At 43.8% G+C, this 16,795-nt stretch overlaps 1 protein-coding gene across 1 annotated transcript in view; it reads left to right on the forward strand.

Moving 5' to 3' along the window:
- The window catches only part of WWC1 (WW and C2 domain containing 1), a gene marked incomplete at its 5' end in the record, with an annotated part of 67,547 nt that overhangs the window by 26,601 nt on the left and 24,151 nt on the right, over positions 1-16,795 (forward strand). The window contains 7 exon segments of the mRNA XM_034779423.1: positions 7,249-7,357; positions 7,961-8,041; positions 9,102-9,188; positions 10,151-10,343; positions 11,864-12,016; positions 12,316-12,416; positions 13,365-13,515. Coding sequence (XP_034635314.1) covers positions 7,249-7,357; positions 7,961-8,041; positions 9,102-9,188; positions 10,151-10,343; positions 11,864-12,016; positions 12,316-12,416; positions 13,365-13,515 — 875 coding nt within the window.

Below are 16,795 nucleotides of genomic sequence, written 5' to 3' on the forward strand. Positions count from 1 at the left end.
GGAAGTAGCTATGTCAGTGGAAGTAGCTCTCCTTCCATCATAGCGCTGTCCATGCTGGTGCTTAGGTCAATGTAACTTACATCCCTCGGGGGGTGTCTTATTCACGCTCTTGAGCAATCTAACATATCCATGTAAACTGTAGTGTGTACATAGCCTGAAAACCAGTTGTTTGGTTCAGTTCTTGTCTCTGGGGAGGAATCGGTAATTGGTAATAAATGGGGATTTAAAGCTTCCATTCAGTCCTTATCTCACTCTATTCCTTCTAGGAATAGCACATCTTATTGGCAAAGTGGTGTCACTCCTATAATTTAGGTGTAAGACCCTGAATAGGATAGAAAATATTCTTTTTCCAAGATTCAGCCCAGATACTATATCAAATTCCATATGGAATTTGGTCAGGACAGTAAAAAAGAGTAAGATATAGTTAATTTGATTATTATTCATTTGAATCCAGCCCTTGATGGTCTAAAAGGGTTACCTGACAAACACACAGTTGCACATAATTGGTAATTACTGGCCTAATCTATGTAGTTTTTGATGGCTTCAGGTTCCATTTATTATCATGTACAAAGATTTGTATAAGACACCAATATGTCTCTTTTGCAGAATCACTTCAATGCAGCGTAAGCACAAATTCGTGATGTCTTCCTCTTCATGCATTTGTAAGAGCCTCTCATGTGTTGATGTTTTCTTTCTCACGTGTTTAAATTTCCTGGCTTGAACATAATGGTATCAGATGGAAAAATGTTTGCTATTCTATGTTATCAGAATACCATGGTTGTAAGATTTTAGTTTTTAAACAGAACTCCTCAGTGAATTCAATTGATGGTATGAGGTGGCCCTTAAAAACACCCTCACAGCAGTAATTCTGTATTTAGAGACCTGATCCTGCAGCTTGTTACTAATGTGACTAAGAGTATCACAACCAGGATGTGGGAGGTCAGACCTAGTGGTGGGCAGGAGTCAGACTGAGTCAGGTACCAGGAAGTTAAAGTCCAAGGGCTGGTCCACACTAACCCCCCAGTTCGAACTAAGATACACAACTTCAGCTACGTGAATAATGTAGCTGAAGTTGAAGTACCTTAGTTCGAACTTAAAGGTACTTATCAAAGGTCCACACGCGACAGGGAGGCTCCCCCGTTGACTCCGCCTACTCCTCTCGCGGAGCAGGAGTACCGGCGTTGACGGCGAGCACTTCCGGGATCGATCCCAGAAGATCGATTGCTTACCGCCGAACCCAGAGGTAAGTATAGACGTACCCCAAGACAGATGCCAGTTTACAGGCAGCAATTGAATAGCAAAGTCAAGGACAAACCAGGGTCAGAAACCGGAATCTAGGGTCTACCGCAAGCAGGGGTGAAAGTAACTTACAGGATTTACCGGTACTGCCGGAGTCCTGAGGGGGCGTGGCCTCATCCGGAAGAGGCGTGGCCTCATCCGGAAGAGGCGTGGCCTCATTAGATTTAAAGGCCCTGGGGCACCGGCTGTGGCTGAGAGCCCCAGGGCCTTTAAATCAACCCAGGGCTCCCAGCTACAGAGGTGGCTGGGAGCCCCCGGGGCAAATTAAAGGGCCCGGGGCTCCGGCCACCGTGGAGCTCCGGGCCCTTTAAATCCCGGCCCCAGCCAGCCGCCTGAGCTGCGGGGGAGATATAAAGGGCTCTGGGCTCCCCGCAGCGGCGGGGAGCTCCGAGCCCTTTAAATCCCGGCCCCAGCCTGGCTACCGGCGGGTAGCCCAGAGCCCTTTAAATCCCCGCCGCGGAAGCTGGTGCGGTCCAGCACGGTGTACTGGCTCTTGCCGGTAAGCCGCACTGGATCGTACCGGCTTACTTTCACCTCTGACCGCAAGCAGGATCTGGAGCAGAAATGGGCAGGCAATCTATGTTGTTGCTCAGATACCTTCCTTCATGGCTTCCTGGTTTAAATACTGGTACCAGCCAGTCAGTGGCTGTTTGGAGCTGCCACCCAAATCCTGCTGCACAATACTTCCTGCCGAGCCCAGCTGCACAGGATCCTTCCGTGGACACCCAGCCTGAGCCTCCATTGGTGATGCACAGGTGCCCGCAGCCCAGAACGCTCCTGGTCCCTAGATTCCAGCCCTGGAGGTTCTTACAAAGGGTTTGCAGGACTGGAATCTAATTCCCTTAACTAATAAATAAAAAAATATACTGAACATTTATCAGAACATAGACAAAGTTTTAAAAATAAAACAAAAAGCCTTCTGCTTACTAGCTGGGATGAGTGCTTCTTCAAATGTTCCACAGCTGCTGAAGAAGGGATTTTCCCTCTCAAATCTCTCTTGGCTTTGATGATTGTGGAGCATGCATAGGCTGGTATTCACAGACAACCCTGGCTCTATCAGCCCCATTATGCTTGCTCTGAATATAAAGCCTTTACTCTGGAAGTGCCTCCAGTTGTGTGACAATAAGGTTGCCAACTTTCTAATGGCACAAAACCGAACACCCCTTCCGCGGCCCCTGCTCTGCCCTTTCTCAGGCCCTGTCCCACCCCTTCTCCCAGGCCCTGCCCCCACTTGCTCCATCCCCCCTTCCTCCGTCGCTCTTTCTCCCCCACCCTCACTCACTTTCACCGGGCTGGGGCAGGGGATTGGGTTGCGGTAGGGCTCCAGCTGGGAGTGCGGGCTCTGGGGTGGGGCCGGGGACGAAGGGTTTGGAGTGCAGGAGAAGACTCCGGGCTGGGGCGGGGGGTTGGGGTGCTGGAGAGGGTGCGGGGTGCAGGGTCCTGGCAGCGCTTACTGCGGCTCCCAGGACGTGACCACCAGGTTCCTGCAGCCCTTAGGTGCATGGGCAGCCAGGGAGGCTCCGCGTGCTGCCCTCGCGCCCACAGGCACCTCCCCCGCAGCTCCCATTGGTCGTGGTTAGTGGGTAATGGGAGCTGCGGAGCCGGCACGTGGGGTGGGGCAGCGCACAGAGTCTTCCTGGCTGCCCATGCGCCTTAAGGGCCACAAGGACCTGGCGCCACTTCCGGGAGCTGCGTGGAGCTAGGGCAGGCAGGGATCGTGCTTTAGCCCTGAGCCACCACTGCACCACCGACTGGACTTTTAACGTACCACTCAGTGGTGCTGACCAGTGCCACCAGGGTCCCTTTTCGACTGGGCATTCCAGTTGAAAACCGGACCCCCGGCAACCCTACCCACCAGCTGCTTTTAGAACTTCTCTAGCCTATTTAGGATGCCTATGGTATGTTAGCTCTGATAGCTTCTGTTATGTCTAGTTTCCATAGCACCCTATCCCAAATATCTATGCACTGTGGCTGTAGTATCTAAATGCTTCCTTTTTACTATTTGTATATGGTAGCACCCTCATTGTGGTAGGTGTTTCCCAGACAGAGCATGATCCTTGCCCTGAAGAATGTGAGAGGTTTTTACTAGAGCTGTCAAGCGATTAAAAAAATTAATAGCGGTTAATCGTGCAATTAATCGTGCTGTTAAAAAATAAAAGAATACCATTTATTTAAATATTTTTCAATGTTTTCTACATTTTCAAAAATATTTATTTCAACTATAACATAGAATACAAAGTGTACAGTGCTCACTTTATATTTACTTTTGATTACAAATATTTGCACTGTAAAAAAACAAAAGAAGTAGTATTTTTCAATTCACCTAATACAAGTACTGCAGGGCAATCTCTTTATCATGAAATTGAACTTGCAAATGTAGAATTATGTACAAAAAATAACTACATTCAAAAATGAAACAGTGTAAAACTGAAAACAAGTCCACTCAGTCCTACTTCAGGCAATCACTCAGACGGATAAGTTTGGTTACAATTTGCAGGAGATAATGCTGCCCGCTTCTTGTTTACGTCACTTGAAAGTGAGAACAGGCGTTCGCATAGAATAGACACTGTTGTAGCCGGCGTTGCAAGATATTTACATGCCAGATGCACTAAAGATTCATATGTCTCTTCATGCTTCAACCACCATTCCAGAAGACATGCATCCATGCTGATGATGGGTTCTGCTCAATAACGATCCAAAGCAAAGCGGACTGATATATGTTCATTTTCATCATCTGAATCAGATGCCACCAGCAGAAGGTTGATTTTCTTTTTTGATGGTTTGGGTTCTGTAGTTTCCGCATCTGACTGTTGCTCTTTTAAGACTTCTGAAAGCATGCACCACACCTCCTTCCTCTCAGATTTTGGAAGGCACTTCAGATTCTTAAACCTTGGGTCAAGTGCTGTAGCTATTTTTAGAAATCTCACATTGGTACCTTCTTTGCGCTTTGTCAAATCTGCTGTGAAAGTGTTTTTCAAACGAGCATGTGCTGGGTCATCATCCAAGACTGCTATAACATGATGGCAGAATGCGGGTAAAACAAAGCAGGAGACCTACAATTCTCCCCCAAGGAGTTCAGTCACAAATGTAATTAACGCATTATTTTTTTAACAAGCATCAGCTGCATGGAAGTATGTCCTCTGGAATGGTGGTTCCCCAACAAGCCCCTATGCATCCGGATTCCCCAATGAGCTGCCCGCACCCAGATTGCCCCACACAGAACTCTCTCAACACACACGTGGATTCCCCCTCACACTAAGCTCCTCCACACTTGGATCATGCTTTGCTGAGTTTGCCTGTCAACACCTGGTGCACCTGGTGATGTTTCTGGGGCAGGCCTGGTCCTTGCACTGTGTCAGGGTTCGGTGCAGCCTCACAGCTGAGTCCATGTCCCGGGGCGGAGCTTCACAGTGATCTTCCACCTCCGTTCAGCCAGTGGCCTGTGCTCCCCAGTGCCATGCTGGAGCCTCCACATTTATTTGACAAATAAAATTTGCAAAATTTTAAAATACTGTACACAGAATTTTTGGGTTTTTGGTGCAGAATGCCCTCAGGAGTAACATTTAGTATTCTGTGTTGTAATAGAAATCAATATGTTTGAAAATGTAGAAAAACATCCAAAAATATTTAATAAATTTCAGTTGGTATTCTATTGTTTAACAGTGCGATTAATCACCATTCATTTTTTTTTTAATTAATTGCGTGAGTTAACTGCGATTAATCAACAGCCCTAGTTTTTATCCTTATCTTCTGTGTAAGTCAGTGGTGGTTCGGGATGGTTTGTTTTCTTTCCCTATATTTCAACCCCAATTTTCTGGATTACTGCTAAACTGGAAGTCAGAAAAGGTTTTTCTCTTATAGAAGCACAAAAGGAAAGATTCCCTATGGGCACCAGGAGCAGGCATGGAGCTCTTGTAATAATGGCTGACCCTGGCTTGTCTCCACTCAGGGAAGTTTGCACTGGTAACACAGGGGTGTATTGCCTGCCACCTGAATGAACTTGACACCCAGAATGTGTAAGTGGGAGAAAGCAGAAACAAAAACAAAATAAAATTGTAATAGAACTAAGCGGTCTCCCTTAATCTCAGAGAAGGATGGGTGTGTGAGTTGGCGGGGGGGACAGGAAGAAGGCTGGAAAGGAATAGTAATTGAATTAGTAAGGGAAAGGATGCTATCTGTCCATTGTAGCAGTATCCTGAAGAGTGATTCTGAATAGGAGGACTTCATTTTTCTGGGCCACAAATTACTCAGCTGAAGTGATCAAAAACCTGTCGCTTTCTGGTTGAAGTGTTTAAATGGCATTGGTAATTGAAAAGGGACAAAGTGCTCTGGTGTGTGAGGACTAACTTGCAATGTTCTTGCCTAATAGAAAAGAATATATATATATATATATATACATGCAAAATATGACTTCTAGCTTTGTATTTTTGGGGACAGTGTGTAAGTCACAACTGACTGGCTATAAAACAAGCTACCAGGGGAGTTTAACGTTCATATTAAAAGCCGGGGAGTAAAGGCTATGCCATGGTGATAAGGAAAGAAACACAGAGATTAATCATGTCATCCCTTATATCTGAGCCATAAATATAGGGCTTGCTTTGATACTTACAGTAGTCCCATGGATTTCAATGGGAATATAGCGGGAGTAAGTCTGCTAAGACAGCACAAGAAAAAATAAATAAGATTGTGAATGTCATTTTTAGCCCTGTTTTCATCATCTGCCTTATTTAATGACTACTACACCAAGAATGCTTGCTAGCCTGTTTTTATGTTCTAAGGGGGAAAGCTTAGATTACTTCTCTCACTGACTGTACTGTACAGGAATGCAAGGGAAAATATTCCCCAGAAGCATCTTTTAAAAATTACATTGATACTAGTTCACACTGTCACCTCTGAGCTGAATCTTTGCAAAATTAATCAGCAATTATAGGAGTTGCCTGTAGTGCCATCTTCAGTTAACTGTAAAATAGTTTCTTTTATAAGCCCCTGCTTTCATCTGTAGTATTCACCTTTTGGACTGAAATTTTCAAAATTGGTCCCTATCTGGAAGTGACTTTCTTATGAGTGTGCAGACGTTTGAACAAAAATCTTTCAACAGTTTGAGTTAGAGGAGAGTGAGGAAATAGATTTGTTTTATGATCTATTTTACAATAGGGAAAAGTCAAATTATGCTTTTTAAACAGGACTACAGCCAAAATGGCTAGTGTCAAACATGGATATAATCCTTAATGGAGTCCGTGCTTTGCTAGGTTTGAGGAATGGGGGGGCTGTTAAAAAAAGCACATAGATGGAAAGTTACATCCAACTTTTTGCACGATGGTCCTGGAATCCCCAGCGTGACATCTTTGCACTTTCACCATGCCAAGGCTGCTACTCTCAAGATAACACTGGTACGATGTGCACGCAGGAGATTTTTTTAAAACCTACACAGCAAAACCTTTCCCCTTCCCTTCCAAAAATAGCCTTGAGTACAGTTTGTATAGCTAAAGTTAAGAGAGAGATCTAAATTCAATGTACAGATATAGCAGATAAAATTCATATCCTACCACATACCTCAACCATTCTTTCTAGGTTCTATATTTTTCTCTATAGATTTTGGTGGTTCAAATTGAGGCACCCTTCAGGCTATGTGAAAAGGCTTGTCCTGCTGCAGTCTATGCAGTGTCTGCTATGAGCTCATACACCCATGTATGGAAATAAAGATACTGCTCTTCCTTCTGCTGTCTTAGGTTAAAAAGAAGGTTTTCAGCCACCCAAGCTGTCAGTGTGGCCCTGTCCACCAGGACTAATTTCACACCAGTTAAAGAGTAGTTCCATCCAAAGTCAGAAGCCTATTATCACTTGACACATGAGTGAAAGAAAGACACTTGCCTTGAAAGCTACATTTGCAGATGCACCCAGCTCTTTTTCATTAACACCTTTGTTTTTCCTCCCTTCATTTTATCATAGGCGTAAATTCAGCTGGAGGGGCCACACTGAAGGTGGCATGTGTGTCAGCTGCAGTGTCAGATGAATCTGTTGCTGGAGACAGCGGGGTGTATGAGGCAGCTGTACAAAGGTATACTCCAGATTTGTTTAGTAAGAAGCTCATGATTCAGATATCAAGCCCACATTACCAGACGTGATTGTAATCCTTCTTGCAATTTGGTTAAGATATAGACTCTGGGATTTTACCAAATTTCTGTAGACATGATAGGTAGGGCAGGCAGCACTACCTGTTAAGGTTGCCTGATATTTTCCATCACATAAACTGAAAAGAGGGTCATAATTTTGCCAAACATAACTGTTTTGGCTGAAATATTTCATACCAGGTGTCTGCCTCAGGCTGCATTTATCTGGAAAACTTCAGCCAAAAAGGGTCAGCCACTTCAGAGAACGAGGCCAGGCGGCATTTCCAATATAGCTTTCACCTCTTGAGTTTGTCTTGCCTCCTCTCTCACATTTTTGCTGGCAGCAGAGGGGAGGCATGTAACTCACTGTAAATATGTATCTCTAATATGCACACTTAAAGAAATCCTAAGAGAAAGCAAAACCCCTTAACAGACCCGTATGCCCAGTTCCCTCAAAAATTTGTGTGGAGAGGAGAAAAGGCTGTGCCTCCTAAATTAACTGTGTCTTATTGAAATTCCACAGGCCCTTAATTGTCCTTGATTTCTTTCAGACTCTGTGTGTCAGAAATGATAATGTTTGACAGTGATCATACAGAAGCAGCTGGGACTGCCAAAGTGCAAATTGCTATGAAGTAAGCTGGGTGGCTTCTGTTGTTTTTGAGACTCTGATCTTAATAGTTCTTGATATATCTTGTTCTCATAAGACTTGCATGCTCTCTACATCCTTCTCTTTCCAATATCTTTTTTTCCTTGTTATTGGACTAATCTTGCTTTAATGTATGCTATAAAGTGTGATTATCACCTGGTTACGTGGACACTCTGGGCCTGGTTTTGCTCTCACTCACACCAGTGGAAATCTATTGGTGTTATGTTCACCAGGGTAAATCAGCAATGAGAGAACTGAGACCTTTTGTTTGTGGCCTCAGTAGACTAGATGCATCATGGAAAAAACAGGATTTGGTCTCTGGAAATCATCTTGCTGGATTTTTCCATCCTCTGGTGACCAACTAATAGGGTGGCTATTAGTAACCCTAATAATAAATGCCAGGCTAAATTGGCTATCCCATCTGTATGATAAGAGCAGCAAGAGGGGTTGGCAACATGATGGGCCAGATATAGAGGGCCTTACTCAAATGACTGGGGTCCGCACCAGAAACAGCTCTGAAAAAATAACTAACACAAGACCACTCGATTTTGTTTTGTTACTGATGTTATGGATTGTTTACTCCTAACTTCTTCAGCATAAAAATGCCTGAGCCATTGGGCATTCGTAAATATAATTGATTTTTTTTACGATGCTATTTTTACCTAAATATGATTCTAAATATTAAAATCTTATTTGGAATTCAGCTATTTACCTGAATAACTGGTAAAAATACTCTAATGCCTTGGTTCAAATTTATAGTACACCTTATCTGAATGCCTTAAACCAGTATGTGTCCACTGGTTGTTATACAAAAATTTTATACATAACTAGAATGTGATTGATTGAATTATACGTAACAAGCTATCGGAAAATAATTTTTAGACTCACATGGTGTAGTTTTCATGTCAGATTTCAAATATCTTAGTGCAGCAAATGTGAAATCAGCAAATCTGAAGGTGTCTTGAAAACAGAACAGTTTTTTATTGTGTCTAAGGCAGTTTTGTTGTTGCTAATATGTCTTCTCACATTTTTTCCAATTAATTCAGGTATGATGACAAAAATAAACAGTTTGCAATATTAGTCATGCAGCTGAATAACGTTCCTGCTCTAATGTTACAGCAAGATCAGAAAGTGTAAGTGGATGAAATAAACATAGTAGAAATGGTTGTAATAGACATCATCCGGGATCTCACACATCTTATTTTATTTTTCCATTTTATATAATGCATGTAGCTCTCTAAGCACATCCCATTTTTTATCCTACATTTACCATCAGTTGTGAGCTCATACGTCCATGTATGGAAATGAAGATGAACTTCTTCCTGCATTAATCTTTAGATTCATTTTTTTCCTTTGTTAGGAAAAACTTTTATGGAATTAACATTTAATAGGCAAGATTGTCAGCTGTGGCTGATTGCTCAGTACAACTGAGCAGAGGGTGTGCAGAGTCCAGATATGTGGACTTTCATGGTTTGCCAGTCCCATTCAAATGAAAAATTAAGCATTAACTCAGTAGATCACATTCACTGCTGCCAACAAAATAAATGGAAGATGTTGCTTTCACATCAAAAGTGCTATGAATGCCATGTATGGTGAGCCAGCAGCTATTTGGCAGTGTTTCCAGCCCTTGCAGTCCCACATTTTTGGTGCAGATTTTTTTTCCCATTTGCAACTAATTTTTTGAGTATCGTAAGTACAGCATTACAAAACTCAAACACTTCAGAAGTTCTCTCCAAGGCATTTAAGCTTCCTAGCTTTGTCCATTTTAATTCCATCTCTTCATGGGTTTTTTTTTCTCATCTAAATGTCAGTGACTAGTCGGTGACTTTAAGAAGACTCTAGATCCTGTTTTTAGGTACATAACTCCACTTGTCCTAAAATTATAATACATTTCATGTTTGTTTTTAGCAACTTATGTGCCCTAAAAAATACTCACTATTATAGTTGAGATTAGTATTCCAAAGAGGAAAGTCTGACTATGATAGATGCTCTCACGATGGATTGGGGAAATAATAGCGTTTTGTGATTTATGGTAATCTCATAACAGATGCTTACAGCAAGTTAATATGGCACTAATTAATTTTTTTTTCAATAGGAACATTCGTGTGGCTGTTCTTCCTTGCTCTGAAAGCACAAGCTGTTTGTTCCGCACAAGACCCATGGAAGCTTCAGACAGTCTTGTATACAATGAAATATTTTGGGTTTCAATCTCTTACCCTGCTTTACACCAGAAGACTTTAAGAGTTGATGTTTGCACTGTGGATAAGTCTCACCTCGAGGAGTGCCTGGTTAGCATTAATTTCTGTGTGAATCTTTTTTTTTCTATCCCTTCTGCTTAATTTGACAGATACCTAGTGTTCTCAAAATTTAGATTTGGCCAGTTTTGCAAGCTTCCTTTATCGTCCTTAGCTGTAGGACCCAGTAGAGATGGACTTTCATTATATCAGAGAATCCCAGTTATGCCAATAAGTACAGTGGCTTAAGGTCTGCATTACAAACCCAATTCCTCAAACCACTAGACTTCTCTTCCTTTGTGACTTAAGGGTGTGACCCACAATTTGCATCCACTCCTTAGGGAAATGTTCTGTAGAATGTAATAGAGAATGATCTCCTTTGTAGAGGATTTTTTTAAAAAATTTGTAGAATTCTATAATGGAGGCAGTTTTATTAAATTCTTTAGGATTTTTACAAAATCCTCTTAGAAATGTGATCATTCTCTCAAATTCTGTAGAAGAGTGTGATTTGTAAAGAATTTTATAATTTCCATAGAACTCTGTTGGTATGAGTTCAGCTATCCTTTTTAATGGTCAGTATTCCCTTAGTAAGGGAGTTGATTTTAATAAAACTGTTTCTGGAGTAAATTACTTTACGTAATATGAGTAAGGCTTGTAGAGCTGGGGCCTAAGTAATTGCAAAGCAACAGAAAGTTAATTCTGTTTGTATGTTTCTGGTGTCTTTCACGTCTCCCTTAGTAGATGCTATTGTCTACATAAACTTTGGTTGGGAATCCCAGCACACTTTTATGGTGTTCCTGCTTTGCTTCCGTCACCTGCAAATCACACTTGGGCTTAAGAAACAGCAAGAAGCAGCTGTATTCCAAACTGATTTCCCATCTGGTAGCCTACATTCTTCTATATGCTTATTGCCTCGGTAAACTCCAGATTGGGCTGAATTTAATTGCAGGAAATCTGTGCAATATAAAATAAACTGTACTAAGCTCATTAATAGTGTCTGCTCAAGGACAGGCCATATACATTTTAACAGAATTGCAATATATTGTGCATATGCCATGATGTGTAAAACAAGACAAAATGAGGGTTCACAGTGGATCTAGGCTGAGTGGACACAGAAACAAGCGGAACCTTTTAAAATGATCAATCGCAAGCACCTATATCAGAAAAAGCAATTTGACGAGCCCTTGAGGTTTCTTAAATTAGAAAAGAATCCATCTCTTTTTTAATTGTTGTCTTTTATTCTTCATAATTGAAAGTGATTGCAAGTTACCATGGCCACAACATAATTGTTCATCATTCTTGACACTTATTTGCACGCAGCTGCTGAAGTAAATCTTTCTTGAATATTGACCCTTGGAAGCCCCCAACAATATGGTTCAATTTAATATCATCCAATCATCACCAAGATGATGCCTGAAATAGCGAGAGAGTGAAGATTAGTGGTGGTGGTGGTTTTTCTCAGGGATAACTAAACCTTCAGCTCCCAAAGCCTTGGTTTTTGCTGTTACATATTTCTGCTGACATTTTATTGCTTCAGTCACTTCTTTCAACTCTTTTTTTCTTGGTTCCAACAGGGTGGGGCACAAATTAGCCTGGCTGAAATATGTAGATCTGGAGAGAAGTCAACACGCTGGTACAACCTTCTTAGTTATAAATATCTTCAGAAGCAAAGCAGAAAACACAAACAAGGGGATATTTGTTCTGCAGTATCCTGCGCTGAAAAAACAGTAAGGGCAAATGCTAAATGGAAGCTTGCATCAACCTCTTCTATAATATACTAAATTGCTGAAAAGAAATCAGGAGTTGTGTGTTTGCATGGTATTCTTATATGTAAAAAATGTCATTATGATACTGAATGGGTCAATAAAACTAAAAGTTTGATTTAGGATGTAACTTTTTACCGGACTACTGGACCTTTTCCTATTTTTCTCAAGTTTACTGTGAGTAATATGGAACACTCACTCTGATAGTTGATGGGGTTTAGGAATGAATACTGTCTTTAAATAAAGCCCTTTCCTCTGTACAGGACTCTGTATCTGCACTGCTGGAACAGACTGCTGTTGAACTGGAAGCAGTAGAGAAGAAGCTGGAAGAAAGCAGAAGCACTTTAACTAGTGGAGAGAATTGGTAGGTGGCATCCTATTGGCTTATCATAGTGTAAGAGTCTGTGGATTCTATGGGTTTGACATAGTGTTTCAGATGAGGATGTTAATGAGTCAAAGTTTAATGTGCTAATATGCAGACAAAGGTGCAGTCATGTAATATTGAAATGTGTCTAGTAGCTGATCAAAGTTCTTGAACTTTGCAGAAGATCATTTCTGGCATCTTTTTCTACATCAATATAAACAGAAGAGCATGTGCCTGAGAATTAAGACTAGAGCTAGTAAAAGTTAAAATTGGAAGAGATAAAATATATTAATCTGTGGTACATAGTGCTTGATGGACCTGTGAAATACTATACCTTCAGTTCACAGGGATTTGCATGAGCTCTTTAACTGGCTGTGAATTACATGGTCAGTCCCACATTTCACTGAGTGTTGGGTTCAAACCAACCACAAAATTCAAAGCACAACTTAGCACAAACCTTGGTGGGGAATCTACCAAAATACATATTTGAGCTCAGGTTTGCCAAAAGATTCTCAAGAACGTGTTGTTTAACATAGTTCTAGCTTTCACACTGAGAGTACCTCTGTTTGGGGGAATCCCCGAGTCAGCCTCCTAAACCCACCATACAGTTGCACCAGCAGCACTAAGTCAAACCCAAATGCACAAGACCCAGTATACAGCTTGTGGCAGAAACTGATGCAAATGTATTCAACCATAGTCATCACCTTACCATAGAATGAAAGGTGAAAAAATTCCCTTTAACTGTTTCACTGCTGGTTCTTCCACTCCAACCGGTGTACTTTTGTTATTCCCTTGTTCCATGGAACATCATGAGGTTTCTGGTATAACTGGCAGCACTAGCGGTGCTTTTTGATCAGCATACTTAGGACACCAACCAGCATCAAGGATGCTATGGGGGTATTGTCCCAAGTGGGTCCAGCCCAATAACAGAAGCAGTTTATATGACAGGCAAGATGAGGAGGTTGCTGAGCAAGAAGAGCAGGATGGGAACAGTGACAATGAAGCAGAAGAGGAGGAAGAATTCTATGATGGAAAAACACTCTGGGAGGTGGAAGAGAATCCAGAATCCCAAGTGCATGCTGAGTCGGTAGCAGTAAAGGTAAAGCTCAGAGTAAATGTTGTCGCTTCCATAAGCCTGATATTTAGTAAGATGAGTTAAGCACTACGTTGTTCACTATTACGTTCATCCCTAAATTGCTGGACTTGGTGCAATTCCTTCTGCTTTTTAGTTTCTTGGAAAATTACATGGAGTGTTTTTCTGTTTCTTATAGCATCACAGCAAGCTGCACTTCAGGGGAAATAAGAGGCTTGGTGGAGTAATTATACTGTGGGATGAAGGTTGTGGGGAAGGTGATCCACTTCAGTTTGGAAACGTTTCCTTTTATTTTATTTTTGTTCTAATCACTGTAGCCCAAACGACTTATAACAGACCTATCAAATGAAAAGCAGACGTACTAAAGCTAATGTTAATGTGTTCATCTGCAAAAGTGCATGTATATATATATTGTGGCCATTGAGCCCTGCATTTACCAAAAACCTCCTGCATGTGCATAAGCAAATCAGGTCAGTCAGATGCCTCCTTGTTCAGTTACCTGATTTACTCATGCAAATACAGGAGGCTTTTGTTGCAACAGGGGTAGGGTTACCATATTTCAACAATCAAAAAAAGAGGACAGGAGGAGCCCCGCCCCTGTCCTGCCCTAGCCCCGCCCCTGACCCTTCCACTCCCTCCCACTTTCCGCCCCCCTCAGAATCCCCAATCCTCCCCCTGCTCCTTGTCCCCTGACTCCCCCCTCCTGGGACCCCTGCCCCTAACTGCCCCCCAGGACTCCACCCCCTACCTAAGCCTCCCTGCTCCTTGTCCCCTGATTGCCCCCTCCTGAGATGCTCCCCCCATCCTAACTGGCCCCCTAGGACCCTACCCCCTACCTGTCCCCTGACTGCCCCCAACCCTTATCCACACCCCTACCCCCAGACAGACCCCCGGGACTCCCACGCCCCATCCAACCACTCCCCACCCCCTGACAGACCCCCCCCCACAGAACTCCCGACCCATCTAAACAGAACTCCTGACCCATCTAAACCCCTCTGCTCCATGTCCTGTGACTGCTCCAATCCCGCTCCCCACTCCTGCCCCCTGACAGCCCCCCCCCGAACTCCCAACCCCCCCCTCGCTCCTTGTCCCCTGACTGCCCCCTCCTGGGACCCCTGCTCCTAACTGCCCTCCAGAACCCCACCCCCTACCTAAGCCTCCCTGTTCCTTGTCCCCTGACTGCCCCCTCCTGAGACTCTACCCAAAACTTTATCCACACCCCCCCCCCCGACAGCCCCCCCCGAAGTCCTGACCCATCCAACCCTGCTCCCTGTCTATTCACTGCCCCCTCCAGAACCCTCCTGCCCCTTCTCCAACCCCCTGGCCCCCTTACCGTGCCGCTCAGAACAGTGTGTTGGCTCCACGCGGAGCCGGACACACTGCTGCGCTCCCCAGTGGAATGCACAACCCGGTTCCCGCCCTCGTAGAGTGCTGCGGAGCAGCGCGGTGGGCGGGAGGGGGGGAGCAGGGGGAGGAGCTCCAGACTGCCGGAGACCCGATGCGAACATCCGCGATCTGTGAATGCAGGGAGGGGGAGGGAGAGGGAGAGAGCGAGAGGAGGGGAGTGATCTCAAGTTGCAGGGGAGAGGAGGAGAAAGCGGAGGAGGGGCTCTGGCTGCTGGAGCCCCATGCAAGTGGCACGATCCAGCTGGCTGCCCTGTCAGCCGCACACGCTCTGCATGGGCGGAATCCGGACATTTACAAATTCCCCACCGGACGCTATTTTTAACTCAGAAAAGCCGGACATGTCCGGCAGAATCCGGACGAATGGTAACCCTAAACAGGGGTGTACCTTTGCATCAAATTCATTTTGAGGGGAAAGCCCATTAATTTGAATTTTTGGAGGAATAGTTGCTGCCACAGCTTCCAACATATAGTCCTCTAATGTTTTGTTTTGGACTACATACTTGTCATAGTCTGAATTGCTTGTATCTTTCTACTGCTGCTTTGAAGTTTTAGGATTTAAAAAGAGCTAAAAATAATTCTGAGTGGAACATCTTCATATTTCTTGATCTCATCCTTTTCCCTTTGTCTAATTCACTTGTGATAAGTTTTTTTGCGGGCCCTGTGTTAATCATAGAATCGTAGGACTAGAAGGGACCTGGAGAGGTTATCTAGTCCACTCCCCTGCACTCATGGCAGGACTAAGTACTATCTGCTGCAAAGATGACCAGGCCAATGTTGAATTAAGCAGAGCTATGGCAGACACATGAAGTTTAAGATCTCTCTGACATTACTTCAAACCTCAATTTTAAATAACACTACATTTATGAAATACCATTTAATCCAAAATGCCATGTCCCCTGGTCTTGGAAGCATTCTTCACCTAGCACTGTCAGACAACATGATTAGCACATGGGATCTACTAATGTAATCCTAAATGATATTACTATCTAATCCTCACCTATTTACCTAATCAAGGGCCTGTTTTAATGCTCAGATTGTCTTGTCTCTGTCAATTGTGGGTGACCAATAACAAAAAGGTGGTCTTAAATGGATAATCTAAATTTAAAGGCTTGATTTTTAATCTGCTACATTGGTGTAAATCTGAAAAGTTAATGGAGTCACTCAGGATTTACACAGGTCACTTGCAACTGAATCTATAGGAAATGATACAGGGCTGGTCCACACTTAGTCCGGACTTCGGACTAAGGTACGCAAATTCAGCTACGTTAATAACGTAGCTGAATTCGAAGTACCTTACTCCGGACTTACCGCGGTCCAGACGCGGCCGGAAGTCTCCCCCCGTCGACGCCGCGTACTCCTCTCGGCAAGCTGGAGTACCGGCGCCGATTGTGAGCACTTCCGGGATCGATCCGGGATCGATTTATCGCGTCTTAACCAGACGTGATAAATCGATCCCAGAACATCGATGGCGTGCCTCCGGACCAGCCGGTAAGTGAAGACTAGGCCACAGTTGTAGAAATTACTCACAAGTTTGGAAAGAGCAGGACTACAGTGTATTGCATAAGGAGAGTCAAGAAAGAGACACAACTTTGTCTGCTCTAGATCAGTGCTTCTCAAAGTCAGGCCGCCGCTTGTTCAGGGAAAGCCCTTGGCGGTCCGGTCTGGTTTGTTTACCTGCCGCGTCCGCAGGTTCGGCCGATCGCGGCTCCCACTGGCCGCGGTTCGCCGCTCCAGGCCAATGGGGGCTGCAGGAAGCAACACTGGATGAGGGATGTGCTGGCCACCCTTCCCGCAGCCCCCATTGGCCTGGAGCGGCGAACCGCGGCCAGTGGGAGCCGCGATCGGCCGAACCTGCGGACGCGGCAGGTAAACAAACCAG

Source organism: Trachemys scripta, chromosome 8 (genome assembly GCF_013100865.1).
Source record: "Trachemys scripta elegans isolate TJP31775 chromosome 8, CAS_Tse_1.0, whole genome shotgun sequence".
Taxonomy (NCBI): Eukaryota; Metazoa; Chordata; order Testudines; family Emydidae; genus Trachemys; species Trachemys scripta.